The sequence below is a fragment of the Meriones unguiculatus genome, chromosome 7 (assembly GCF_030254825.1).
Source record: "Meriones unguiculatus strain TT.TT164.6M chromosome 7, Bangor_MerUng_6.1, whole genome shotgun sequence".
NCBI classification, from domain to species: Eukaryota; Metazoa; Chordata; class Mammalia; order Rodentia; family Muridae; genus Meriones; species Meriones unguiculatus.
Genome location: NC_083355.1, coordinates 24707424 through 24732500, shown reverse-complemented (window position 1 = coordinate 24732500; position 25077 = coordinate 24707424). Strand labels below are relative to the sequence as shown.

The following is a 25077-nucleotide window of genomic DNA, read 5'->3' as shown; positions in this document are numbered from 1 at the left end:
ATTTCCCAGAAACCAATCGGAACTCAGGGCAACAACGGCTCCCCTTTCAGTAGGCATCTGTGGTATAAGGGCAGCATTTGTGGGAGGCCCTCACTCCACCTGCATCCCTTTCTTTTTATTTTTTATTTTTTACTGTTTTCTCTGGGGTTGAGCATCTGGGCCGAATGATATTTCAAGTTCTGCCAAAAGCATGAGACACGGAAAGGATCGGTCCGGAGGCTTTCGGGAAGTACCATGGAGGGCTGGGGAAGACACAGAGGAAGGAGACAGACAGTCAGAAATCTTGGGACAAATGCAAAATCCCTCGGCAAGGTGGTCAAGCTTTATTTTTCTGGTGCACTTTTGAAAGGCTGTATTTAAATAGTGACCATAGTCTTATTTTTAGTATTTTATTTTTGCCACAAACAGTTCCCCCTTTCGAGCCCAGGCAAGAAGGCTGTTCAAATTGTTCTGTGAGTCTTTTTCATGCTGAATCGTTTCCCCCACCTCAAAAGAAAATTCCAGCAGTTGCACAATTTTCTCCTTTTCCCCGAGAAATAAAAGAAAATGCACTGTTAGGGAAAAGATGGGTGGAGGGGGGGACACCTAAGCCAAATGGCCATAGCACCAACCGGGCTTGACTGGGAAATCTAAACAATCGTGGTCCATTTGGAGGCTCCGCGGGGGCCTGTGGTTGCTAGGTTCCAGGCCTGCCGGAGCCAAGGCTGGAGGTGATGGTACCTTCAGATGGGACATAGATGGATGAAGCTTGGTCCCACTGCCTCTGGGGGTTAAAAATCTTCAGGAATTTTCTGCCTTGGGCTGCTGTGATCTTCCTGCAGGGAAGGGCCCCAAATGCACTTGCTTTTCAGTCCGGCTTGGGTCCAGGATCTGCAAGTTCCTTCCAGGCTAGACTTTGCTTAGGTGGGAGGATATGGAAGGAGGAGAGAGAAGAGGCAGAGAGGCTTCCTTCTACACTGGAGCGAGGAGGAGCTCCAGGATGCTTTTATTTTGGAGTCTAACAGTGCCCCCTCCCTGGAATTACCCTATTCGGGATCTGGGTGGGGTAAGGAGAAATTGTAGGAGAGGTCAGGGGTTAGCGCACAAGCCAGAGAGAAGCAGTGCTGTGGATTCCTAAGCAGCCCCAGAGGAGTACAGTCCCAATTTTTTAAAAATGGAAGTGAAAATCGGTAGGTCTTTTTCCCCCCCTTTAAAATTAAAGTTGAAGTAAGAAACATCCATGTCAGGTCAGATACTTGGTCTGAGCGTCTGCAGCAGAGATACTGGTGAGGAGAGAAGAAGGAAAAAACAAAAACCAAAAACCAAAAAACAACCCTATTGATGTCAGTTCCCTTTTTAGTTCCTAAGATGGATTCGAGGCCCAGTCCTCTTCTCCCCCTGTGTCTCTTCTCTCGCCCCGCAGGTCAGCCGCTTGGAACAGACCCGGGAGGAGGGGGGCAGAAAGGGGAGGGGGGTCCGGCGTGTCACGTGACCCCCAGGGGTGCCAATGTCCGGTCGTGAGGGTATCAGGCCCTTGCAAGTTGCCACCCACTGCCCGGGCCTCGCCCAGCGATGCAGAAAGCCACCTACTACGACAACACCGCAGCTGCGCTCTTCGGAGGCTACCCCGCGTACCCTGGCACCAATGGCTTCGGCTACGACGGGCCCCCCCAGCCCCCCTTTCAGGCCGCCACCACGCACCTGGAGGGTGACTACCAGCGCTCAGCGTGTTCCCTGCAGTCCCTGGGCAATGCCGCCCCACATGCCAAGAGCAAGGAGCTCAACGGCAGCTGCATGAGGCCCGGCCTGGCCCCAGAGCCCCTGCCCGCCCCGCCGGGCTCACCCCCACCCAGCGCCGCACCCACCAGTACCACTAGCAACAGCAATAACGGGGGCGGGCCCAGCAAAGCCGGCCCTCCCAAGTGCGGTGCCAACTCCACCCTCACCAAACAGATATTCCCCTGGATGAAAGAGTCGAGGCAAACGTCCAAGCTGAAAAACAGCTCCCCCGGCACAGGTACCAACCAGCTCTCTGCCTTCCTCGTCAGTCAGCTTTTGTTCAGTCCAGGAATGTCACTGTTGTTCTAGCATCCGACCCCTAGGCGCCCATCAGGCGGCCTGGAAACAAATATTAGGTGGCTGCCTAGTGTCTTTTTTTCTCTCCCCCTTTTTCTTTTCTTTTTTTGTTACCTCTCACCACCTGATGACCTCTGACCCAGCCCACACCCAGTCCCTCCAAGCCATCCCCCCGACCTCCACCTAGGCTTCCAAGAGTTTCCAGGAGGTGGGACAGTTGGCCTCACAGCCCTTCCAAGGCCGCGCCGCCTGGAGGCACAGAGTCATCCAGGGTAGATTATTATTAAGTATTATTACTAGCGGGTATTAATCACCGCGGCTCAGGCGGCCTGACGGCAGGCCTGCAGCCTCCGCCACCTCCATGGGCCACACTCGCGGGCCCTGCCCACCAGTGTCCAGTCCCACCGAGGTGTGTCCAGTCACCCATCCCGTAAAAGGGGGACCGGACGGAAGAGAGGAATCGTCTGTCTCAGAACTTGGGTGGGGGCCTATTGGGGAGGGGTGTTCGCACACGCAAAAAAAAGAAGAAAAAAAAATCGAGCCCTGAATAAATGGCCACGCAGCTCTGTCTGTGTGACATGATCAAATTTTCATAAGCTGGGGCAGCGAGAGGAGAACAGGTCTCTTAATAAATGCCACTATTATAGAGTGTCCGCTAATGCGAGGAGGGGGGTGGAGGAGGAGGCGGGGGCGGGGACGCGAGGGGGAGGGCGGCGGGGGGCCCCGAGTCCAGGCCCGGATTTATTAAGAAACGATGCATTCAATTTCGGCGTGTTCAGTAATTATCTTTTATTTCATTTTCTCCCCTTCCCGCCCCTCCCCCCCTCGGGTCCAGCAGAAGGTTGCGGTGGCGGCGGCGGCGGCGGAGGGGGCGGCGGAGGGGGCGGCGGCGGCGGCGGCGGGGGAGGGGACAAGAGCCCCCCGGGGTCGGCGGCGTCCAAGCGGGCGCGGACGGCGTACACGAGCGCGCAGCTGGTGGAGCTGGAGAAGGAGTTCCACTTCAACCGCTACCTGTGCCGGCCGCGCCGGGTGGAGATGGCCAACCTGCTGAACCTGAGCGAGCGCCAGATCAAGATCTGGTTCCAGAACCGCCGCATGAAGTACAAGAAGGACCAGAAGGCCAAGGGGCTGGCCTCGTCGTCCGGGGGGCCCTCTCCCGCCGGCAGCCCCCCGCAGCCCATGCAGTCCACGGCGGGCTTCATGAACGCCTTACACTCCATGACCCCCGGCTACGACAGCCCGTCCCCGCCGGCCTTCGGCAAGGCCCACCAGAATGCCTACGCGCTGCCCTCCAGCTACCAGCCCCCGCTCAAGGGCTGCGGCGCCCCGCAGAAGTACCCGCCCGCCCCGGCGCCCGAGTACGAGCCCCACGTCCTCCAGGCCAACGGGGCCGCCTACGGGACCCCCGCCGCCATGCAGGGCAGCCCGGTGTACGTGGGGGGTGGGGGCGGCTACGCGGATCCGCTGCCGCCCCCTGCCGGCCCCTCCCTCTACGGCCTCAATCACCTTTCCCACCACCCCTCGGGGAACCTGGACTACAACGGGGCGCCCCCTATGGCCCCCAGCCAGCATCACGGACCCTGTGACCCTCACCCCACCTACACAGACCTCTCCTCTCACCACGCACCGCCTCAGGGTAGAATCCAAGAAGCGCCCAAACTGACACACCTGTGATGTAAGGGGAGGGTTGGGGGGGGGAGGGCGAGGTCAAGGGCCAAGTTGCTGGTGGAGCTGGGGGGGTGGGGGCCGGCGGTTTGGAGGCCTGAAGGAGGTGTGGGTTGGGGTGGTCCGGCTTCCGGGAACAGGACAGGCCTGGGGCAGCTTCCCTGCTCCCTGGCCTCAGGGCCTGGCTGTCCTGTAAAGCCCTCCGAGGCCTGTCCCATCTGCCTCCCAACACCCTCGCAGAGGAATCCACAGCAGGTGGGAGGTGACCACATCAATCCCAGGGCTCCAGCACTCCCAAGTTGGAATTTCAGATTGGACAGAGGGATCCAACATAGATAGGCAAGCAGGGCAGAGAAGCACATTCAAAACTTAGAGGCTTGGCTATCACCAACCAACTTACCTTCCATCTCTGTGGGAAATTCCCCCAAATCTTGGAATTTTCTTTTTTGGTCTTCCCTTTCATTCTCCTTATGAAACAAACAAACAAACAAACAAACAAGCAAACAAGAAAACACATTTAAATCTAAGGGCACAAAATAGGCTTCCCTCCCACTTCTCCGAAGCTTCAGCTTAGCCCCCATCTATTTGAGGCTTCTTGCCATGTCCATCACTTCTAGGCCTATGGTTTTCTCCTCTAAGGACATATCTACCCCCACCCCTAGAGATTACAATTTTCAGAGGGCTCAGGGATGGTGAGAGATCCTGAAGGTTAGAGCTGCCTATAGTATAAATATATATATTTTTTTCTTTTAAGGACAAGAGGCTGAGAAAGGCAGGCAAGTTGTCAGGACTGGAGGCTCACCCACTCTGCAGCCTCTCCGCTCCCGCCCCATCCCCACTCTTTTCACGGAGAAGCAATCCACACATGAGAGGCCCTCCACTTTTCCTTTTTCTTCTGTTACTCCCTTGACTTAACGTGAAAACAGGGTATATTTGAACAAACTGTCTGTCCTAGGCAGGGGCTGCAGCCGGGCCTGTGAACCTTGCTCCAGTTCCTGCCAGGGCATTCTTGTTGCACTTGGAGTTTACATTTTAATGGATATTAAAGAAAAAAAAAAAAAAACAACTGTGAGAGACGCCTGGGCCTGTAGAAGTCCAGCTTCGCTCAAAAAGCGTGTGTTCTGGTGAACATTTTCATATATATATATTTATTGGTTATAGCCTGTTAAAATATTTTCTTTTTTGTATTATTTATCCCCTCCCTACATTATGTATTTATATGAGGGACAAAAAAAAAAGGAAAAAATGTACTTTTTTAGTATTTACTTGTTATAAAGGATGTTGTGTTTCCTGTCATGTAAAACCAGCTATTTTAGTTTTTATTGTATTCTAGACGAGAGCTGTAGATTTATGTTAAACGCGTACTTATGAACAATTGTAATTAGTTCTAAAAGGCATGAAACTCAGCTCCTAAAGGTCACTGTACAGCCCTGAATTGGTAGAGTTAGCTTTAATTCTCTCTTGGGACTTTCTTTGTTCTTCCGTAGTTACTTTTTTCCCCCTTAGTTAAAAAGGTTGTCTGTCAAAACAATTCTTGAATAAACTTTCTGTTATCAATTTTATCTTGTCCTAGTGGTCCAATTCAGACTGCAGAGAAAGGCTCCAACTGCCAAAAGTCCCCTAGGAAAAGGAGGGCATTGAAGACACTTTCCTGGCCTTTTTTTTTTTTTTTTTTTTTTTTTTTTTGCCTACTGCTCAGACCCCTGTCTCCCCTCCCCAGCTTTCCCTCCTCATTTCAACTCAGTTTTTGGACATACATGTCACTCTAGACGGCTCTGCCAAGTTCTTCAGCTAAGATTTAAGTAACAAGTTGGGGGAGGGAAGGGAATCTTGGGCTAAGTTTGTTTAGCCTCTCTCTGTCTGTCTGTTTCTCCCAGTTCTTGGCCTCTCTTCTCCCTTTGACCACCCCCGCTCTGCAGCCCTCTGCAGCCCTCCGCCCATATCAAACCAACCCCAAACCTAGCCTTGTACTGCTTCTTCCAGGCCACCTAAAGTTCCCGGTTCTCTTCCGCAGCTACACTGAGGCTGTCACGTGACCCGAAGCCCAACCACCATTGGGTCTAAAATGAAAACAAAGGAAAATGATTAATCTGGGGGAAAAAAAACAAACAATAACAAACTGAGGCCTAGACTTCTCAGGTCAAGTCTTAAAACTAAAGTGAAATTCAATCATTAAGCGAAGCCCAGGACGGAGGGAGAGGAGGGCCGGTTGGATTTCTCCTGCCGGGGAAGTCGAGACCAGGGAGGGAAGCTGGTGAAACCAGGCGTAAATAAAATGGTCCCCGAGCTAACGGGAGGCCCTGTTTCCATGATTCTTGGGGAAACTTCATTTCTTAGTCCTGGCTCCATAAAAGTTTTATCATGCTGGAGGGGGGATGGAGAGGGTCTGTCAAAGATGAAATGTCACCGCAGCATCGAAGTATCCGATAAGAGCGAGGAGACAGGGAGCCTGAAATATGGAGCTAATTCGTTGAAAGAGAAGCGACGGCTGCTTGCTGAAGAGTTACATAATTCTAATTGTAAGCGATGCGCCCGCATTGCTTAATTAGGAGCATATATTTGGTGGCAGTGGCGATACTGGGGTGGGGGAGGGGTGGGGATGAGAATCATCCCAGGCCCTCAGCCTTAGAGCGAGGGCTGATTTTCATTTTTATGTTGCGTCCTGGCAGTCCAAGGTTAGTAATTACAGTCTTTATGCAACAATAAATAACAATAAAAAAACAACCCAAATAATATGCCCCCTCCCCACCAAGTACGATTTTTTTTTTTTTAAACTGGACTTGGCTCATCCAGGCAGCAAGCAATTTAGCATTGGGTCAGGCTATAAATTAAAGGCAGAGGAGCGTGCGAAGTTTGATTGGGATCAAATAACGCTCAAGGGTCTGTCTTTCCTTTTCTCTTCCTCTTCCCTGAATAGCCTTTCTGAATGGTCTAAGTACAAGAAGGGTCATGTTTGGCCGCGTGGGTGGAGGGAGGGGGTGGATTGCTTATGTATCTAGGTGGAAGGGAACCGGGTAAGAGAGGACTTTAGCCAGATAGATGGAAAGCAGGGCTTTGGCTTGAAGCTAAGGGCTCTGAGCAAAACTAGAACCTACCCTTCTGTCTTCACCATTCCAGGTTACTCAGCGAAAGCCATGAAAAACATGGACAGAAATCTGTGCTGTAATTTTCCTGAGCAGACGGGGAGCAGAAGGGGAGTTTCTGGGAAGGAGGGTTCTCTTGGCCCCCTTTTTAACACCCAAGTTTTCTGCTGTTCACTAATCTGGCCATAAAATCTGTCATCAAGGGTTAGAGAGCTGTATTTCCTCCAGGGCGGTCTGGGCCCCGGTTGCCTTGGGGGAATCCTTGGATACTGCAGCCAGCTGGCATGTCTGTTACAAAACCTGCAGAGGTGCCCAAGGGTGCCGCCAGGGAGAGGGCCCCCTCCAGGCCTCACTGCACACGACTCCCTTCCAGACAGCTTGTGTTTGGAATCTTCCCTGCTAATCACCGTCCAGGAAAATATATGTATATATAGACATAGTTTTGTTTAATTTTAGCTGAGTTACACACCACCCTCTCTGGCCTGCTGGCCTAGCTAGAGAGCAGTTCCCCCAAAGCCTGCCTCTTTCTGTCTCTGCAGCCGCCACCTCCTCCCGGGTCCTCCACCCTGCCCCTCCCCCGCTTCCAGACAGACTACTCTGCCTTTTTCTTTTCTTTCTTTTCTTTTCTTTTTTTTTCCTCTTTCTTCCTTTAAATACTTACCACCACCCACGCGGACGTTACACTGACAGAAAGTTTCTAGTTCCAGCTCGGCGCTGAGTTGCCACTTCTCTGCTAACCAGCCTTCTCCTCTAGGCTGGGCCCCGCAGAGAGCGAAGAGGGGGAGGGGAGGCCGGAGCCGTGGGAGTTCTCCGGGGCAAACTTTCCACCCAAGTTAGCGCCTTCCCTCTGTCCCCATTTCCCATCTGTTTCCTGGCTCTCCCAGAATCACCTTTCTCTTTTGCTACCCCCTCCCTCAGGCCTTTTTAAGGGATGTGGAATTTAGGCTGTTCCTCTGCTTTCCCAAAGAGCCAAATTCTTTGATGCAATCGGAGGGAGCTGTCAGGGGGCTAAGATTGATCGCCTCATCTCCTCTTGGTCCCTCTGACCCACTTATTTAAAAATCTTCCCCCAGATCGACTTTTCATTTTCAGCTTTGAGGCCTAGTTTCCCACCAAATTGCTTGTGGCGCTGTTTTTTTTTTTTTTTTCTCTTTCCCTTCTTCCTCTAGTAAATTACAATATCCTAAAGTTGAGCCTATCATAGCCAGCTCACAATAGAGTACATTAAAATGTTTTTCTCTCTGGAGGCCATAAACAGAATATCATCTCAGTGGTGGTCATTATTTCTTCTCCCTCCATCATTAGGATTTTTTTTCTTGCCAGGGATTAAGAGAAGAAGAAGAAGAAGAAGAAGAAGAAGAAGAAGAGGAAGAAGAAGAAGAAGCAGAAGAAGCCCAAAGGCAAATATTTTAAGTGTGGGGGGGAGTCCCTTTGTTCTGAGGGAGAGCCCCCTTTCCATGCATTGTCCTTAGCTTTGAAAGTTAAGCGGATGGCTATCTTGGTGTCCCTGGATCTAGACATAGCTACAGCCTTGAGGGCCGTGAATACATCTGCCATCTTAGACTTTCTTAGATCCTCCTATTGCCAGTGGTAGGGTGTCACAGAGTGTGAGTATAGGTGACCCCAACAGGAAGGCAGGTGCATATGAAGAATTGCCTGTAAATCCTGAGCAGGAAACAGAACCCAGGGCCCGGAGCTGGGAAGGTAGGCCAATGCCCCAATGTGTCCTGTCCACTTCTGAAGTGTGAACTACTGCTTTTCGAGGATGGGTGAGCTGCTGCGGGCCGGTGGTTAGTGCTAGCTGAGTTTCACCTTTTCCCCAAAGGGCGAACTCCACCTTGGACCCTGACTTCCTCCCAAATGAGCTTTTTGCTCTTTTGGGGTTGGAGTGTGTGAGAGGATCCTGGTGGCCACATGAAGAAAGCATATTAAATGACACCATCGAAATCTCCGGACAAGAAGGGCCATTTCTCCCTTAAATTTGGTTGTGCCCCAGGCTCCCACCATCACCCAGTCTCTGGAGGGGAGGAAGCGGTTCTGCTGGCTTTTCCGGGAAAAGAAAGGCACTGGGGGGAGGATGGGGTACTGGTGGAGGGGTGAGAGTAGAGGAAGAAGCTTTCTGGTATCCAGGCCGTGGTCCTCTGGAGTTTTTGAATCAATTAAAGCAAATAATGCCTGTGTTTTCCACCAGGCCCAGACGAGCGATTGGCGGAGAACGGTCCCGTGACCATGAATTCCCTGCAATTTCGTCGGAGTCCTGGGTTTAATAGAGAGAGTCCCCATACGCTTGTATTTATCAGCAATATACAATTATAAAGGCCTAAATTTAAAAAGAGAGAGAGAGAGAGCGAAACCCCCCTCCCTCCCCCGCGAAATCGCTCCATTGCATAAACCTGGGGGGGGCGGGAGAGGGGGTCCCTCCGATCCTCCCTCCTGACGCCCCCCCCAGCAGGCCCCCTCCCCCACCACTGAAAGCCATGAATTTTGAATTTGAGAGGGAGATTGGGTTTATAAACAGCCAGCCATCGCTTGCCGAGTGTCTGACTTCCTTCCCCGCTGTCCGGGAGACATTTCAAACTTCATCAATCAAGGAGTCGACATTAATTCCTCCTCCTCCTCCTCTGGAGCAAACCTTCCCCAGCCTCCAGCACGGCGCCTCCACCCTTCAGAGACCCGGGAGCCAAAAGCAAGCAGAAGATGGGCCTGCTCTGCGGCCACCTCAGCCACTCCCCGCCGCCCCCCCAGCCCCCGAGTTCCCCTGGATGAAAGAGAAGAAATCCGCCAAGAAACCCAGCCAATCCGCCGCAACCCTTTCTCCAGCCGCCTCCTCGGTCCGGGCCTCCGGGGTTGGATCACCTTCAGGTGGGTAAGCATGGTAGGGGCAGGGTGAAAGGGAAGGGGAGAAAGTGAGGTGTGGGGGGAGGCTGGTGGGGTTCCCTGGGTGCATGGATGCCGGGGTTACAGAGGCAAAGCGTGTCCCGCTGGGGTTCAGGCCTACGCACCCCACCCCCAGCAGATTTTGGAAGCCAATGATGGGGGATGTCTTTTTTTTTTTTTTTTAATGTGCCAGAAGGAAACGGTTTGATGGAAATGTTTCCCCACGATCTGTGTGGAGGAATGAAGCGTTGTAATTGTAGGACTGAAATGCAGAGCCTGGAAAAGACGAGACCCTCCTTCCTCTCCTAAGCCGGGGAGAGGAGAGGGAATTCGAAAGATAGGAAGGAAAGGGGTGAGGAACGCGAGGATTCCCTCTCCCCGGGTTCAGTTGGAAAGTTCCGAATTGAGGGGTCCGTGGGGAGGACTAGGGGGGTGGGGTGGGGAGGTTCTGGGGGAGAAGAGAAATTGCTCCCCGCCCCCCTACGTGGCCCGTAGGCGTCTCAGAACTGCACGGGCCTGACCCGGGCCGGGTCTGCCTGTCTACGTGGGAGTGAGCTGCCAAAAAAACAAAACAAAACAAAACCGAAGCCACCGAGGGGGCAGCGCCCTGGGGGTGGGGTGGGTGCCGGAGCAGGGCGGATGGTGTTCGGAGCGGCCGGGGTGCTCCCGATCGAGGCCTCCCTGACGGGCAGGGTGCTCTCCCCGCAGACGGCCCGGGGTCCCTGGCGGAGGGCGGCGGCGGCGGCTCGCGCAGGCTGCGCACGGCCTACACCAACACGCAGCTGCTGGAGCTGGAGAAGGAGTTCCACTTCAACAAGTACCTGTGCCGGCCGCGGCGCGTGGAGATCGCCGCCCTGCTGGACCTCACCGAGCGGCAGGTCAAGGTCTGGTTCCAGAACCGCCGCATGAAACACAAGCGCCAGACGCAGCCCCGGGAACCGCCGGACGGCCCGAGCGCCCCGGACGACGCCGGCGACGTAGCCGGGGACCCAGCTGGGGAGGCCGCGCTCAGCCCCGGCAGCGTCTCCGTCCCCCGGGGAGGCCGCTTCCCCGGCGCCGCCGAGGCCGCTCGGGGTCCCCGGGGCGCCCCGCCGCCCGCGCCCTCCGCCGCCGCCGCCGCCCCGGAGAGGCTCGGAGCCCGGGGCCTGCCGCCCGAGGCCTCCCCGCCCGAGGACGCCTGTCCCGAGCGCCAGGCTTCGCCCTTCCTGCCCGACCTCAGCTTCCTGGCCGCCGACTCCTGTCTGCAGATGGCCGGGGGCCTCTCCCCCAGCCTGCGCGGCTCGCTCGACAGCCCGGTGCCCTTCTCCGAGGAAGAGCTGGACTTCTTCGCCAGCACGCTCTGCGCCATCGACTTGCAGTTTCCCTAGCCGCGTTCTTGGCCTCCGTCCTCTCCGCCTTGCTCCTCCTTGGCTGTTGGGGAGGAAACAAACAAACAAACAAAAAACAAAAAAACAAAAAACGAGCCTTTTCCACCCCTACTCGCGTTTAATCTGTGTTTGGTTAACATTCAGGTATTAACGAATTAGCGTTTCACCCGCCCCCCCCCTTCCCGTTTTTTTTATTTATAAAATCACACAGGAGATTCCATTTGGTCAGGCTCCTTCCAGCGAAATCTCAGGAATAATTAAATTCTAGCGGGGGAGGGTTTTCTTAAAAAAAAAAAAAAGAGCTAGAGGGACTTATTTTCCTCTTTTTTTTTAAGTTTTAGACGGTAGATTATTTATTAAAATGGTTTAATAATAGGAAAAGGGGAAAGTATTTATTGTACATTATTTTCATAGAGTAAATAAATGTCTTTATGATACGAAAACGACTCTTGGTGTTGGGCTCCAGCTCTTTCCCCCCAAGTCCCTCCACGGCCGGTCTTCGGTCTTCGCTTTTCCAGGCCCCGCGGCTCTGGCCACGCCAGCAGAGGCGTGCTCGGTCCTGTCTCCCGGGAGGGCCAGGTCCGGGTGGCGCAAAACCGGCTCAGCTTTGGCGTCCACGGCCCCAGGGAGAGCTGTGGTCGACCCCCATCTGCCAACAACAGCCCGCCTCGAGCCCCGCTTGGCGATCAAGGTGGCGTGGGTGGAAGAAAAGCGAGCATTCAGGGGAGAGGAGCGGCTGCATGGAAACGCCCCGGGGGCCAGCCGGGAGCCCTGGAGGCGGCGCGGAGGGCTGAAGGAATGGACCGGGGGCGGCCATCGGGCTTCGGGGGCAGAGGCCGCCGGGCGGCTGCGGCGCCAGCTTGGGCCCGGGCCTGCGCCGTGCGCCCGGGGTTTGCCGGGGGCCGCAGGGCGCCGAGGCCCGGAGCCGGGGTTAGGAGCGGCGTCCCGAAGCGAGGAGGCCGGGGCAGCTCGGCAGGCGGTCGGCTCCCCGGAAGGGGCAGCGTGGCCGGCGGCAGGGACAGCGGGGAGCGGGGAGGATGTTCAAAATGGCGCTGGGCCGGGCAGCGAGGAGCGCGGGGAAGCATCCGCGGCCGCCATGACAGCGGCCGCGGGATGCTCGGGGGGGGGGGGTGTCCCGCGCCCGGCCAGCCCCCACTCCCACGTTCTTGAGGTCAGATCCCTTCACACACCGAGAAGACGACGGTCTGGGAAGCTCTTGACAACTGTCTTTATAATACGCAAACGACTCTTTGTGTTGGGCTCCAGCTCTTTCCCCAAGTCCCTACAGGGCCAGTGCTCGCTTTTCCAGGCCCCGCTTAAGGTTGGTCTGGCTCAGGCGACCCTGGCAGAGGCATGGGCTTTCACTTTATTTTCCTTACAAGAAAAGGAAGAAGGAAAAATGGAAGGATGGAAGGAAGGAAAGAAGGAAGGAAGGAAGGAAGGAAGGAAGGAAGGAAGGAAGGAAGGGGATAAAGAGCCCCAGGGATGAGGACAAGGGACACAGGGCGAGTACCTGTGGTGAGGGAGGGGGAGGCGGGTGTTGGGGCCTGGGGCCACTTCACCCAATGTGGCTTTTGATCCTTTGCTCTGGGCTCTGAAAGCGTGCCAGAGCGTCTTCCAAATGCAGGCCCACCTGTCTTGACCAACAACTTCATTTTCCGTCTCCCCTCCTCTTGCCCCCGCCGCCCCCTTCCCGGCTCTGTAAACTCGGCAAAGGCGAAGCAAGGAGCGCTCTTCCCTATCTGCCTCTTGGTTTGGTTTGTTCTCCGGAACCAGGAGATTTAAGGGACCCTGGAAAGTCATTCATCCTTCTCGGGTTTATTTAATATTTCTCGGGCTCAGAAACAGACACCTACCTTCTCAGCAGATGGTGGCTTTTTTTTTTTTTTTTTTTTTTTTTTAACACTATTTCCTGGGCCTCCTGGACTTTTCCCTCCGACCAGCAGAAGACAACGCAGGTGGTGACAGGGAGGGCTAGGGAAACCCACTGCATTTCTTTTTCAACCAAAGGGTCCTTCAGTGTGGGGAGTATACACCACGTTTTTTTTCAGCCAGAATTTAATCCCTTAAACTGTCTTAATATAGAATCCACCTCATGCATTAAATAATCCTATGTCATGTTAAATTGCGCTTATTTCTCTCATAAATAAATTAATATAGAACAATTAGATGTGTTATTATAATAATATCGTGTATCTTATTAGTTTATTTTCTCTCATAAAATATATAGGTGTGAAATAAATTCAATATATTAAAGTAATAATACACAGCTTATTGGCTTGTGTGTTTATTTTCCCCATAAATAAGTGAATATATAATATATTAAAACTACAACCATACATCTCATGGGCCGTGTGTTTATTTCTCCATAAAATATGTCCACGGGCAATGTTTAACATCTTAAAAATCACATTGCATAAGCTATCTCTATGCTAGCAAAATGAAAGAGAAACGTCGGCCGGGGCTTTGATTTCTATGGATAGCCAAAGTAGATAATTTGGTCTAATTAAAAAATGCTCTTTCCCCTATGCTAGGCTGTTAAAAAGATCAAGGATCTTAACTGGGAAGATCTCACTAATTACCCACCTTCCAGCTCTCTTTGGTCAAAAGGAGAACACCCTTCATCGATGCCAAAAGGCAGGGGCTGCAGAGAAGCCCCATTCAGGGATGCTAGTCTGTAATACCCAGGGATCCCTGCGGTGCCATTTCTGGAGACACTGGGTTGTCCCATGGCTCAGCAGTACCAGCATTACCTGAGCAAGCTGGAAATGCAGAATCTTACTTGGGTCCTACTCCACACCTACAGAACCTGAATCTGCAGGTTAGCAGATTTCTAGATGATTTCTGGGTACATTAAAGTTTGAGGAGGTCTGCTGGATTACGTTGGTACCTTGCTTTCTGCTTTTCCTCCACACCTAAGAATTTCTGAGAGCTGGGCTTGGCGGCACACACCTATAATCCTAGTACTCAGAAGGTCGAGGCAAGAGGGCTGCAGAGTCTAGGCTATCCCAAAAAAAGAAAAAGTTGGGCATGATGGCTCATCACTGTAAAGGCGGACCTCAGAAGGCTGAGGCTGGAGGACATCTGTGAGTTTAAGGCAAGACTGGTTTACATATATGGACCCCTGGGCCATTGTGGACTACAGAATGAGAGTGTATCTCAGAAAGCAAAAACAAAACAGAAAAAAATAAATAAAAACCTCACGAGAGAGAGAGAGAGAGAGAGAGAGAGAGAGAGAGAGAAAGGTGGGTGGTGGGTGGGTGCTGGAGAACTAGTTGACTCAGCAGTTAAGAGCACTGGCTAGTTCCAGTGAGCCCCATAGTGGCTCACAGCCATTTGTATTTCCAGTTCCAGAGAATCTGATCCTTCATTTCTGACCTTCACAAGCACTAGGCAAACAGCATACACATAAAAACAAAATCAGTAAACCCAAACCCAAACCCAAACAAAGCAGAAAGGAAGGAAGCAAGGAAGGAAGGAAGGAAAGAAGGAAGGAAAGAAAGAAAGACGAAAGAGAAAAAAGAAAAAATTTGGTCCATTGTATTTGGCTACTACCTTCCAATTCTTCCAACCTCAGGTGCTCAGAGGACAGAGGGTCCTGAGGTCATGCCAGTCTTGCTTTCTCCTGGTAAAATGGAAGGTGCAGTGGAAATTCAGTCTACCTGTTTAGATTCACGTATCTCCTGTATGATAGGGGAAAGTCATTTCCAATCCAGGAAATCAGGGCACCCATCTTCTCCCTTGGTGATTATTAGAGAAGAGTTGAAATCCTGTTTCCAAGAAACACACAGCCTTTCTGCCTCTGCCCTTTTTCAGATTCACAAACTTCCAGAAGGAAGGGACACCCATCTTCGATTTTCCCTCTCAACTTCAAAACCAGGGGAGCCACTGTCAATATGGAATTCAGCCCACTTGGCTCCTTTCCCTCCTCGTCTCCAGGGCCGTTCTGTCTATTTTACCTTGAGATGTTTTGCAGGTGAATATTGAGAGCAGGGGAGGAACACAAGAGTGGTTCCTAGGTAGTGCAGTGGGCCTCTCCAGTGGTGGCCTTTGACCCCTCCAGGGGTGGGAGGCTTATTCCATCCTGATTGGGGCAGGATTCCTCTTGGATCAGAATCAACTGTGAGTAGCCTATAGCCCTGAAGGTTATAAATTGGCTGTGGCTAGAGTGGGAAGCCTTCAGTGCAGGCCCAAGAGCTGCTGGCCAGTCTGCCACACTCTTCCATGAATCCTTCTTGCAAGAAAAATGGCTCATTAGTACTACAGTGAAAGCAAAGGACCATTAAACTGAGGAATTACTTGCAATCATGATAACCCAGAGTCATTTAAAAAAAACTTAACTTATGCCTGGGCAAGTCCCTTCCCCTCTCTGGACCTCAGTTTCTCTCTGTGAAATAAATGGAACTAAATGTCCCTAATGTAGTCTACATTGGTTTAAGCTAAGGGTGCATTCGTGAAGCCTCACAGGTGATGCTGTGAAGTTTGTTACGATTGGGGTGTATATGCTCTAAAGTGATTTTTTGATATTTGACAGTAGCCTACCTCCACATTTTAACAAAATGTAGTGTGTATCTTTACACCTACAGCCAAGCCCACACTTGTTTATTTACATCCTTTAAACAAGCATGTCACTAGATACAGTGTCATGTGCCAGGAGCCACATAGTCATTAAACACCAGTATTCAGAAATGTCCTAGCCAAGTCTTTCCGTGGCTTTCAACCTTTCCCATCTTCCCCAATATTCGACTATATTTGCTATCATTTAAGGCCACTGAACCTTTAATCCCAGCACCCTGGAGGCAAAGGCAGGTGGATCTCTGTGAGTTCGAGGCCAGCCTGGTCTACAACTCAAGCCCAGTTCAGCCAGGACTACAAGAGAAACCCTGTCTTGAAACAACAACAAAACCACAAAACCACCACTAAAATTCTTCCTTTTTTTTTTTTTTTTTTGTGTAATGGATTTTTTTTTTCTTATCTAGTTACGGGGTATCAGAACATAGGCACAAATTATGAGCTCCCCTAAACAGCCCACATCGAATTGCTTCCAGACCTCTGATCATGGGCCCTACTGCATTGCTTCCTGAAATGTGCTGTCAATCAAACGCAAGTGCTCGCTCTGCAGAAGGTGGCCTCTGGGGCCCTATTTTATCCTTTCTGCCTCCTGTGGCCACCACAGCCCAGATCCTCCATTGAACTCTCACTGGCCACTCCCAGTTCTCTGCTCTCCTTGGCCAGGCAGGGATTTCAATAGCCCTTCCTCAGAGCGCAGAGTGAAAGATGAAGGAGTCAGTGGTACTGCAGCCTACAGCTCCCAATCACTACCACAGAGAAGCCAGTTTGGATGGCCATTCAGTTCTGAATTTAGCTTGATCTAGTTAAAAACCAAAACCAAAACCAAAAACATATTATTATTATTATTATTGTATCAGTGTGGGGAGGGGTAGTCAGACCTTGGCTGGCATGTGGAGGTCAGAGACAACTTTGTGGAACTGGTTCTTTTCTGCTACTTTCACGTGGGTTCTGGGGGTTGAACTTGGGTTGTTGGGCTCGCATGGAAAGGGGTTTTAGCCACTGAGCTATATCACCAGCGCTTAATTAATTTTTGAAGAGTATTTGTGCGTGTGTGCGTGTGTGCGTGTGTGTGTGTGTGTGTGTGTGTGTGTGTGTGTGTGTGTGCGCGCGCGTGCACACCTGTGCATGAAGGTCCTGTACAGGCCAGAAGAGGCGGTGCTTGATTTCCAGAAACTGGAGTTACAGATGGTTGTGAGCTGTCCTGTGGGTGTTGGGAACGGACCCCAGCCCTCTGTGAGAATAAGTGCTCTTAACTGCTAAGTCCTCTCTCCCGCTCCTCATCTTTTCTTCTTTTTCAATAAAAGTTACATGTATTTATTTTGTGTGTGGACCTGCGCAAGGGGCGGATGGGGGGGGGTGTCAGAAGACAACTTGACAGCCGTAGCTATCGAACTCAGATGGTCAAGCTCAGCAGCAAGTGCGTTTCCTCACAGAACTGTCTTGCCAGTCAGTCCCCTGATCAAACTTTGATAAGCTTTCCAAAGTATATATTTTGGTCAAAAAATATTACATTGGGCCTGGCGTTGTGGGCTCATGCCTTTGATTCCACCACCCGAGAGGCAGAGGCAGTCAGATCTCTGCGTTCGAGGCCAGCCTGGTCTACAGATGGAGTTCCAGGCCAGCCAGGGCTACACAGAGAAACCCTGTCTTCAAAACAAACAAATGAACAGACAAACAAAACAACAACAAAAGAGAATTAAAAAGAAAACCACTTTTGACTGAACACCGTCATCACCATCATTAATTTTTTGAGATAGGGTCTCACTACGTAGCGCTGGCTGTCCTGGAACTCACTACGTGACCGGGCTGACTTTAACCTCCCAAGATCTAGCTGCCTCTGCCTTTCAAGTGCTGGGATTAAAGGCTTGCTCCTCTATGCCTCGCCGTTTTCTTACTTTATTATTTGTGTATGTGGTCTGCCTTCTTCCGCGTCTGTGCACCATATGCTATCGAGCGCCCTCCAGAGGCCAGGAGAGGGCGCTGGATCCCCTAGACCGGAAGTTTAAGATGGTTGAGAGCTGGTATCTGGGTGCTGGGAATTGCATCCAAGTTCTCTGGAAGAGCAGCCAGTGCTCTTAACCACTGAGCCATCTCTCCAGCCCCTACTATTTTATTTTATTATTAGTAGTATTACATTTTCACAGTACTGTGACTTGAACCCAGGGCATGCCAGGCAACTGCTCTGTGACTATGCTACATGCTCAGCCATGAATAAACCCAATCAATTAGAAAATTATTTTAATGCTTAGCCACGAGCTAAGGTTTTCTTTCAGAACTATCTCAATTGCTGTTTGGCCATGTGCTCACACATTCACCCCAGGAACAACTTCAGCCCGCCTCCTTCTAAACTCTCTAACTCCACCCCTCAAAAGGGCAGTTTCTAAGCCAAATACCATTAAAAAAGAAACGACACCACCCTTCCTAGAAACTTTCATTAAATATTTGAAAAATAATAATAAAAAATTCTTATTTACTATGCAAACTTAAAACTTTTCTGCTGCGATTTTTAGGTTTTATTTCGTTGTTAAGTGTTAGGCTTTAATTTTAAAATAAAACCTAAAATAAAACAAAGCAAAATTGCTTTAGCTTAGAAGAAAACTGTCTGCCTAAATAAGACCAACCCTCTCCATTTTCAATAAGATTTGCATATGATACAATGCATATTGTGTAATATATGGTGATATGTAACAGAAAAGGATAGCGCATATGCTGTTCTCCCATCTCCTATTTCCATATTTTAATATGCTAGTCATATTAAAAAGCAGAAGACTGACTTGTACTATTTCAGAGTGTGCATGTAATGTTATTATCATACGTCTACAGAATTCTCTATGGTTGGTATTTTCTTGTTGGCTTTAATCTTACCAACGCTGTGGCAGAGGGAGTCATATTAAACCCATTCTTCTTTGAGGCTGAGACCTAGAGAAGAAGTCAAGGAACTCGTCCTAATATAAAAAAAAATGACCAAGCAAAGACTTGAACTCAAGAACACGCGTCTAAGACTCACGTCACGACAGCATTGTAATACCCTCTGCCTGAAGTCTCAGCCGGAGGACTCAGGATGCTCGAACCAGCTCACATCCTGAGAAACGACAGCGGGTCCACACTGCATCCCTTCTCCTGCGGCAGCGAGATGCTATTTCCTACAGTGGGGAAATGGTGGCCCTCCATAGTCTCCTCACTCTGAAGTACCAGCTGTTGCTGTTGAGTTCCTGCCTCCCAGTACTTGGGCTGGGATGAGCACACAGATGTGCTTGAGGATTGATGGGACTGATCTTGCCAGCTCTGCCTGCTTCCCAGCCTAAGCCGCTTCTTTAACAAAAAGGACCAGACTCTGAGATGTATTCCTGTTCAGGTGAGACTGGCTCTCCTGTCTGTATTCTTAGCATCAGGACCAGAGATCTCAAAGAATTCTAAACTAGGCATATTAGGCACACTTGTAAGGCCAGCACTAGGGATCAGGAGTTCAAGGTCATCCTCAGCTAAATAAGAAGCACAAGGGAAACCTGGGCCACAGAAGAGCCTATCTTAAAAAACAAAACAAGATAATTTCAGATATAAACATGCCTGTGTTTTATATAGGTCTAAGCATATCATATACAGTAGGAAATCAACTTTATTTCATTTTGGTTGTTGGATCCACTCAGACCCTCAGGAGAATTTCAGTAAACCAGTTAGAAAATTTTAGTCCAAGAACTCTGCAGGTAGAGGAGGGGGATCTCTGAGTTTGAGGCCAGCCTGGTACAGAGTGAGTTCTAGGACAGCCAGGGCTACACAGAGAAACCCTGTCTGGAAAAAACAAAATAATGACAAAACAACCTCCACAAACTAACAAACGACCCCTCACCCCAAACTCCAACCAAACAAACAAAAATGAAAACAGAAAAAGGAAAGAAAAGAAGGTTCTTTGTTACTTACTCCAGCCAGTGAAGCTATGAAGGAGAATTGGGAACCAGGGAGACTGAACTACCCAATATCCAGTCTTTTCTGAGGGAACTTCAAGAACCGGCAGGAATTTTGGAAAGCTGAGGGCTTTGTTTTTCTGTGTCTTTGTTTGAGACAATGTATGCAGCCCTGGCTGGCTAGAACTTGCTGTGTAGACCAGGCTGGCCTTGAACTCACAGAGCTGCACCTGCCTGTGTCTCCAAGTGCTGGGAGTAAAGGCGTGTATCACCATGCTTGGTAATTTTGGAAAGTTTTTATGGGCTTGCTAACTAGACAGAGGAGTGGCAAGGCTGAACTAGATAGCATAACAAGCACATCTAGAGACCTGAGGTACGGCCCAGGTCTTAGACCAGACACCAAACAATCACAGCATTGACTGCGACTTGAAGTACCTTTGGCCCAGATTATTATTTTTTCCTCCTTTCATTAATAACTGACAGTAGGTGACGCTGAGTTCAACAATTACAGGGGAAATGTATTCCCCCAATTCCCAGGCAGATACATGCAGTTTATTAAGTATCTTTGGAGTTTACTTTAGATCCTAAATTGGCCCCTAAATTAGGTCAAGGGATTGGGCGAGAAGGTTCTTCCTGGGATGAGGGCAAGACAGGGAGTGAAGCCAGACAGTCACATCACACCCAAGCCTAGCTCAGGTTGGTGTGTTAGGAAGTAATACCTAATCCCTAGACTCAAGGGTCCCATCCTCTTCCTGCTCTTCCTCCTCCTCTGTGGAGAACATTTTAAAACAAGAGGAACAGTGTGAGAGAAACCACAATGTTCCCCTACTCCCTACCCCTAAGTGTGGATGAAATAGGAAGAAATCTGCTTCCTCCCACCACAATAACATTTTCAAACTTTGGTCCCCTGCGGGCCGCCCTCTATCTCCATTCTTTTTCATCAGCTCGCATCCCTTCCGCAAGTCAACATTCTCTACTCTCTTCCTATCTCTCCTCTCTCTCTTGAAGTTGCTGACTGCCTGGATCTAAAAAACAGAGCACATATGAAGAGGATGAGGTATCAGAGAAGTGTTTTTGAGCTCTTTCTACCAGAGGGCTAAGCGAGGCTTACAGCTGCTTACAGAAAAGGAAGGCAGTGATTCTGATAATGCCGAATAGAAAGACGAGGGGAGACTACAGGGCCAGACAGCTGACAAGGGGGTGGGGATGGGAGCCAGCAAGGTGGAGAGACACAGAGACGCAGACAACTTTGTGACCCTTGAAGAGAGAGAGAGAGGAATGCAGGCCTGGCTTGTTTTAGGATAAGGAAACCTGAGAGGCTTCAAGGCTTGCTGCAGACCTGTCCCACCTGCTTTGGCTTCCTCCCCAGAGCGCCAGTGTTTACTGAGACCCCTCCCTGAACTCTTGCCCTCCTGGACTTGCCCTAGCTCAGGCCCCAGGCCTGTGGCCAGGCAGACACCCTGACAAGTTACAAATGAGAGTGGGTGTTGGATTCATGTCCTCAGAGTCCGGAGGAGGAGACATCAATGGGATCTGCCCAAGAAGCTTCTCTTCTAATCCCAAGATGTGTTTCAGAGTTAGTGAAGTACTTCGGCTTTCCCTCCCCCAATCTTAACCCAAAAGAAAGAGAGAGAAAAAAGTGAACTCCCACTTGTAAGCCTTAGTTCTGAAACTGTATCAATTCTCCCATTTCTCTGAGCAAAGGAAACTCCCTTTATCTATTCTAGAACATTCGTGGAAAATTTGAATAACCATTAAAACTTCACTAGCATTGGATTTGTGTATTTAAGGTTTAAAATTAAAAAAAAACTTTTAGGGAGACTAAAGATAATAATAATAGACAGAGAGAGGTAGGAGAAAACAAGAGTCTCTCCTAGTTTTAAATTCTTTTGAAAAGAGAATAAAATTCCCCTTTCTCCCCACCCCTCTGTAAATATCACCTGGATCTTCTCATTGCTGCTCTCTGGAGAGATATAGGGAGTTATTTAAGTCTGAGTGAGTGAGCCAGCTACCGCTATGGATGGCTAGAGAGAGGATAAATACATCTAGAGAGATGAGTTGATGGATAGGTAGGGAACGAATATAAATATGGAGAGAGATGGACGAACAGAGAGATGAATTGAGACAGAGAGAATATAAAGAGAGGCTGAGGGAGAGAAATGGATGTGTGAATGAGGAGAGAGCGTTTACGCGGAGAGATGGAGAGAGGAACGGGGCATTTCTCATCTTCTCCACATTTCTGTGGCCCTCTCTTGTCCCCTTGAAATGCCATTTTCCCCCTCCCTTTGATTTGTAAGGAGTTCTTCTGGATTTTAGAGCCTGCCTCACACCCTGAGGTGTTTTCACAGCCTCACCCCCTCCCTTCCTGGTCATCCTTTTGTCCCAAGATAACATACCTAACTAGGCTGCCCTAGCTCATCATCCCAAGACAAACCGGGGAGAGAGAAACATGGAATGGGGGTTCTGGGCAAAGGAAGGAGCCTGGTTCTCCCATCTCTACCTCTGCAGCCTTGGGGTGGGGGGTTGACTTTGAGGGGAGAAGCGAGTGAGGGGCAGCTGGGTTGAATTTGTCCAAATCTAATAATCCAGGAACCTATTGAAGGCCTTGGGGGTTGGGAGGGAAGGAAAGTCTTGAATATTCTTCCAACTTCTCCCCCCCCCCCTTCCCTCTGGTGCCTTCTTTCCAAAAAAGTCTTTGAAGAAAGATGTTTTTGACGCTTCCACGTCGTTTTCAGATGGATGGGCTCAGGGTGATTGAAGTGTCTTTGTCATGCTAATGCTTGGGGGGTGATGGATGGGCGCCCGGGCTGCCAAACTCTGGCCCGCTTAGCCCATTGGCCTGGGAGAGATCACATGTGCCCCTCCACCCCCACTCCCTACACCCTTCCTAGGGGAGCGCTGGCCCGGGCACGCTGGCCCAGGCCATGGACTCAAGCCTCAGCGCTGTGACATACCGCCGAAAGGTTGTAGGGCAAGAGGGTGTCTCCCCCAAACGGCCCGACCCTCCTACGGCCTCTACATGGACTATAATAGGATGAATTCCTTTCTAGAGTACCCACTCTGTAACCGGGGACCCAGCGCCTACAGCGCCCCAACCTCCTTTCCCCCAGGCTCAGCTCCGGCCGTTGACAGCTACGCAGGGGACAGCCGCTATGGCGGAGGGCTGGCCAGCTCCGCGCTCCCACCAAACTCGGGGTACCCCGTCCAGCAGCCGCCTTCATCCCTGGGGGTGTCTTTTCCCAGCTCTGCTCCCTCGGGGTACGCCCCAGCCGTCTGCAACCCCAGCTATGGGCCTTCTCAGTATTATTCCGTGGGTCAGTCGGAAGGAGACGGAGGCTACTTTCACCCGTCGAGCTACGGAGCCCAGCTAGGGGGCCTGCCCGACGGCTACGGTGCGGGCGGAGCAGGCCCAGGGCCCTACGCCCCGCCGCAGCCCCCTTACGGAACCGAGCAGACGGCAGCCTTCGCACCAGCCTACGATCTCCTTCCCGAGGACAAGGACCCCTCTTGCTCGTCAGAACCCAGCACTCTCACTCCCCGGACCTTCGACTGGATGAAGGTCAAAAGAAACCCACCCAAGACAGGTAGGGCTCAGAGCGCGTTCACGGCCTCGGCTCGGCTCGCGCGTGCACACAGGGGCCCCGAGCCTGAGCTGGGTTCATCCCTCGTCTAGCTTTTGGTATTGGCAGGTAAGCACTTCCGGCAGGGGGGGGTTCAGGTCAGCCGAGAGATTTTCCCAGTCCGTGAGTTCGGGGCCACCTCCTAAGGAGGCCCTCCTCGGCCTACTTCCTCGTCCGTGCGCCCAGCGTGAGGTCAGTGGCTTCACGTTTCTATCTGAGGGTGAGGACGGGCGGGAGGTCGGGTCTAGATTTGGGAAATAACTAATGGATGTGTGGGTGGGTAGGTGGGTGGGGTGGGGGGAGCGTGTGCGGTGCTGCGCAGGGACCTAAGTTGGGTGGAATGATGGATGAGGGCACCGAGTGGGCTAGGAGGAGTGGAGGGGAGGAAGAGGGAGAGAGAGGTGAGAGAACTGACGTGGCTTTCCTCCCCCCCCCCGCCCCTCCCCTCCTCTCCCCTCCCCTCCCCTCCCCTAGCGAAGGTAGCGGAGCCCGGACTGGGCGCTCCCGGCGGCCTCCGCACAAACTTCACCACGCGTCAGCTGACCGAGCTGGAGAAGGAGTTTCACTTCAACAAGTACCTGAGCCGCGCCCGGAGGGTGGAGATCGCGGCCACCCTGGAGCTCAACGAAACGCAGGTGAAGATCTGGTTCCAGAACCGGCGCATGAAGCAGAAGAAGCGCGAGCGAGAGGGGGGCAGGGTGCCCCCGGCCCCTCCAGGTGGCCCCAAGGAAGCGGCTGGAGACGCCTCGGACCAGTCAACCGGCACCTCCCCGGAAGCCTCGCCGAGCTCCGTCACCTCTTGAACTGAACTTCCCACGTCACCCAGCTCCCAGCGCCGGACCCAGGCCTCTCCTAGACTCTCCCAAACTTCACAGCCCCTGGGGAAGTTCCTCGGGGCCGAGGAACCAGTTTAGAGCTGCCTAGGAAACTGGGCAGGAGGGGGGACACATTATTTGTATTTTTATTTTTATTTTAAATTTCTTCTCGGATCTAAGGGTGGAGGGATTGACTGATAGGTGGGGATCCTATGTGTCCGGGGAGCAGCCAACCCATCAAAGGCCGAGGGAAGGCCTTTCCGCCTTTGATCTAGAGATTGCCTCAACGTCAACACGTGGCTGGGGGTAGGAGCAGCCAGCCCAGCCTTCTGAAGGCCCCTCCTTTCCTTTCCAACTGGAGTTCAGTGCCTTTGAGCTTGGAGAACTCTCCTCGAGCGCTCTTAGCCCAACTCCGCTCTCTAGGCCTGGGATAGAGAGAGTCCTCGGGTTTTCTCCAGGAGGGCGTGTTCGAGTGCGGGCTCCTTACCACCTTCATCGTAATCCTCAATCCAGCCAAATCACCGAAGACCTTACCATAGCCGGACTGACTGCCTTGTGACCAAAAAAAAAAAAAAAAAAAAGCCCCCCTTGTCCCAAGTAATCGCACACACCCTTTCCTGGCACACTTGTATTGCACTAATGCAGCCTTCAGAGGCTGGTTTATGAGAGCCGCCCCTTCCCCACTGGCATCACTAAATCACCAAAGTGTTGTGGAACTTGGCACTGCAGAGATCTCTGGAATGCCACTTGCAAGGACTGCCTCAAGCAAGCCTCAGCTAGGAAGGGCTGGGCATCCTCTTCCCTCTCCCTATTTATTACCTCCGGGGAGGAAAAAAAAAACCAACCCGGATTCTCCTTTCCATAAACCACCCTATCCTTGGGGCAGTCCGGGGAGGTCCAGGAACAGCTTGGAGCATTTCCTCTGAACCTTGGAGACAGCAGAGAGGCCATTTGAGTCTCTGGGAAACCAGGCTCAGAGCAAGCCAGGTTCTTTCTGTAGCTGCAACTACCTCATTCCAATAAAGTCCGTTTCCCTCTCTTTCTGCTTCTGCTTCTCCATCTTGGGGTGGATGGAGGAGGAGCTGTGAACTCTACCAACGAGCACTGACTGGGTCCCAGCC

The 25077-nt window shown here is 51.4% G+C and overlaps 3 protein-coding genes and 1 long non-coding RNA gene across 9 annotated transcripts in view; 3 read left to right on the top strand and 1 right to left on the bottom strand.

Annotated features, from left to right (window-relative positions):
- Hoxb3 (homeobox B3) overlaps positions 1-5282 on the top strand; it is a 19772-nt gene extending 14490 nt beyond the window's left edge. For 3 of the 4 annotated variants that reach the window (XM_060386872.1, XM_060386870.1, XM_060386871.1), the window contains 2 exons: positions 1403-1996; positions 2891-5282. In XM_060386872.1, coding sequence (XP_060242855.1) covers positions 1552-1996; positions 2891-3729 — 1284 coding nt within the window. In that variant the 5' untranslated portion in view covers positions 1403-1551 and the 3' untranslated portion in view covers positions 3730-5282. The remainder of the gene's footprint in view (positions 1-1402; positions 1997-2890) is intronic. The other variant, XM_060386873.1, reaches the window with a different exon arrangement.
- Positions 2830-9133, bottom strand: LOC110551409 (uncharacterized). 3 transcript variants are annotated; one of them, XR_009592805.1, is made up of 5 exons: positions 7465-9133; positions 5680-5780; positions 4121-4187; positions 3664-3723; positions 2830-3108 (listed from the first exon to the last, which is right to left on the bottom strand). It is a non-coding gene; the product is annotated as an uncharacterized LOC110551409 (long non-coding RNA). The 3 variants fall into 3 exon arrangements; XR_009592804.1 differs by having other exon boundaries at positions 5673-5780; positions 7465-9132; XR_002476566.2 differs by having other exon boundaries at positions 5709-5780; positions 7465-9126.
- Positions 9134-9163: 30 nt separating this feature from the next.
- On the top strand, positions 9164-11490 carry Hoxb2 (homeobox B2). Its single transcript, XM_021641974.2, has 2 exons — positions 9164-9665; positions 10389-11490. The coding sequence occupies exons 1-2, from the start codon at positions 9281-9283 to the stop codon at positions 11045-11047; spliced, it is 1044 nt and encodes a 347-aa protein (XP_021497649.1). The 5' UTR covers positions 9164-9280; the 3' UTR covers positions 11048-11490.
- A 10981-nt stretch (positions 11491-22471) lies between these two features.
- On the top strand, positions 22472-24493 carry Hoxb1 (homeobox B1). Its single transcript, XM_021642011.2, has 2 exons — positions 22472-23105; positions 23616-24493. Exons 1-2 carry the CDS (start codon positions 22541-22543, stop codon positions 23942-23944), a joined length of 894 nt encoding a protein of 297 aa, XP_021497686.1. The 5' UTR covers positions 22472-22540; the 3' UTR covers positions 23945-24493.
- The last annotated feature ends 584 nt before the right edge of the window (positions 24494-25077 follow it).

Coding starts and splice junctions, on each gene's coding strand:
- Hoxb2 (XM_021641974.2), top strand. CDS start 9,281: ATGAATTTTGAATTTGAGAGGGAGATTGGGTTTATAAACAGCCAGCCA. Junction 9,666..10,388: donor CGGGGTTGGATCACCTTCAG/GTGGGTAAGCAT, acceptor CTCTCCCCGCAG/ACGGCCCGGGGTCCCTGGCG.
- Hoxb1 (XM_021642011.2), top strand. CDS start 22,541: ATGGACTATAATAGGATGAATTCCTTTCTAGAGTACCCACTCTGTAAC. Junction 23,106..23,615: donor AAGAAACCCACCCAAGACAG/GTAGGGCTCAGA, acceptor CCCCTCCCCTAG/CGAAGGTAGCGGAGCCCGGA.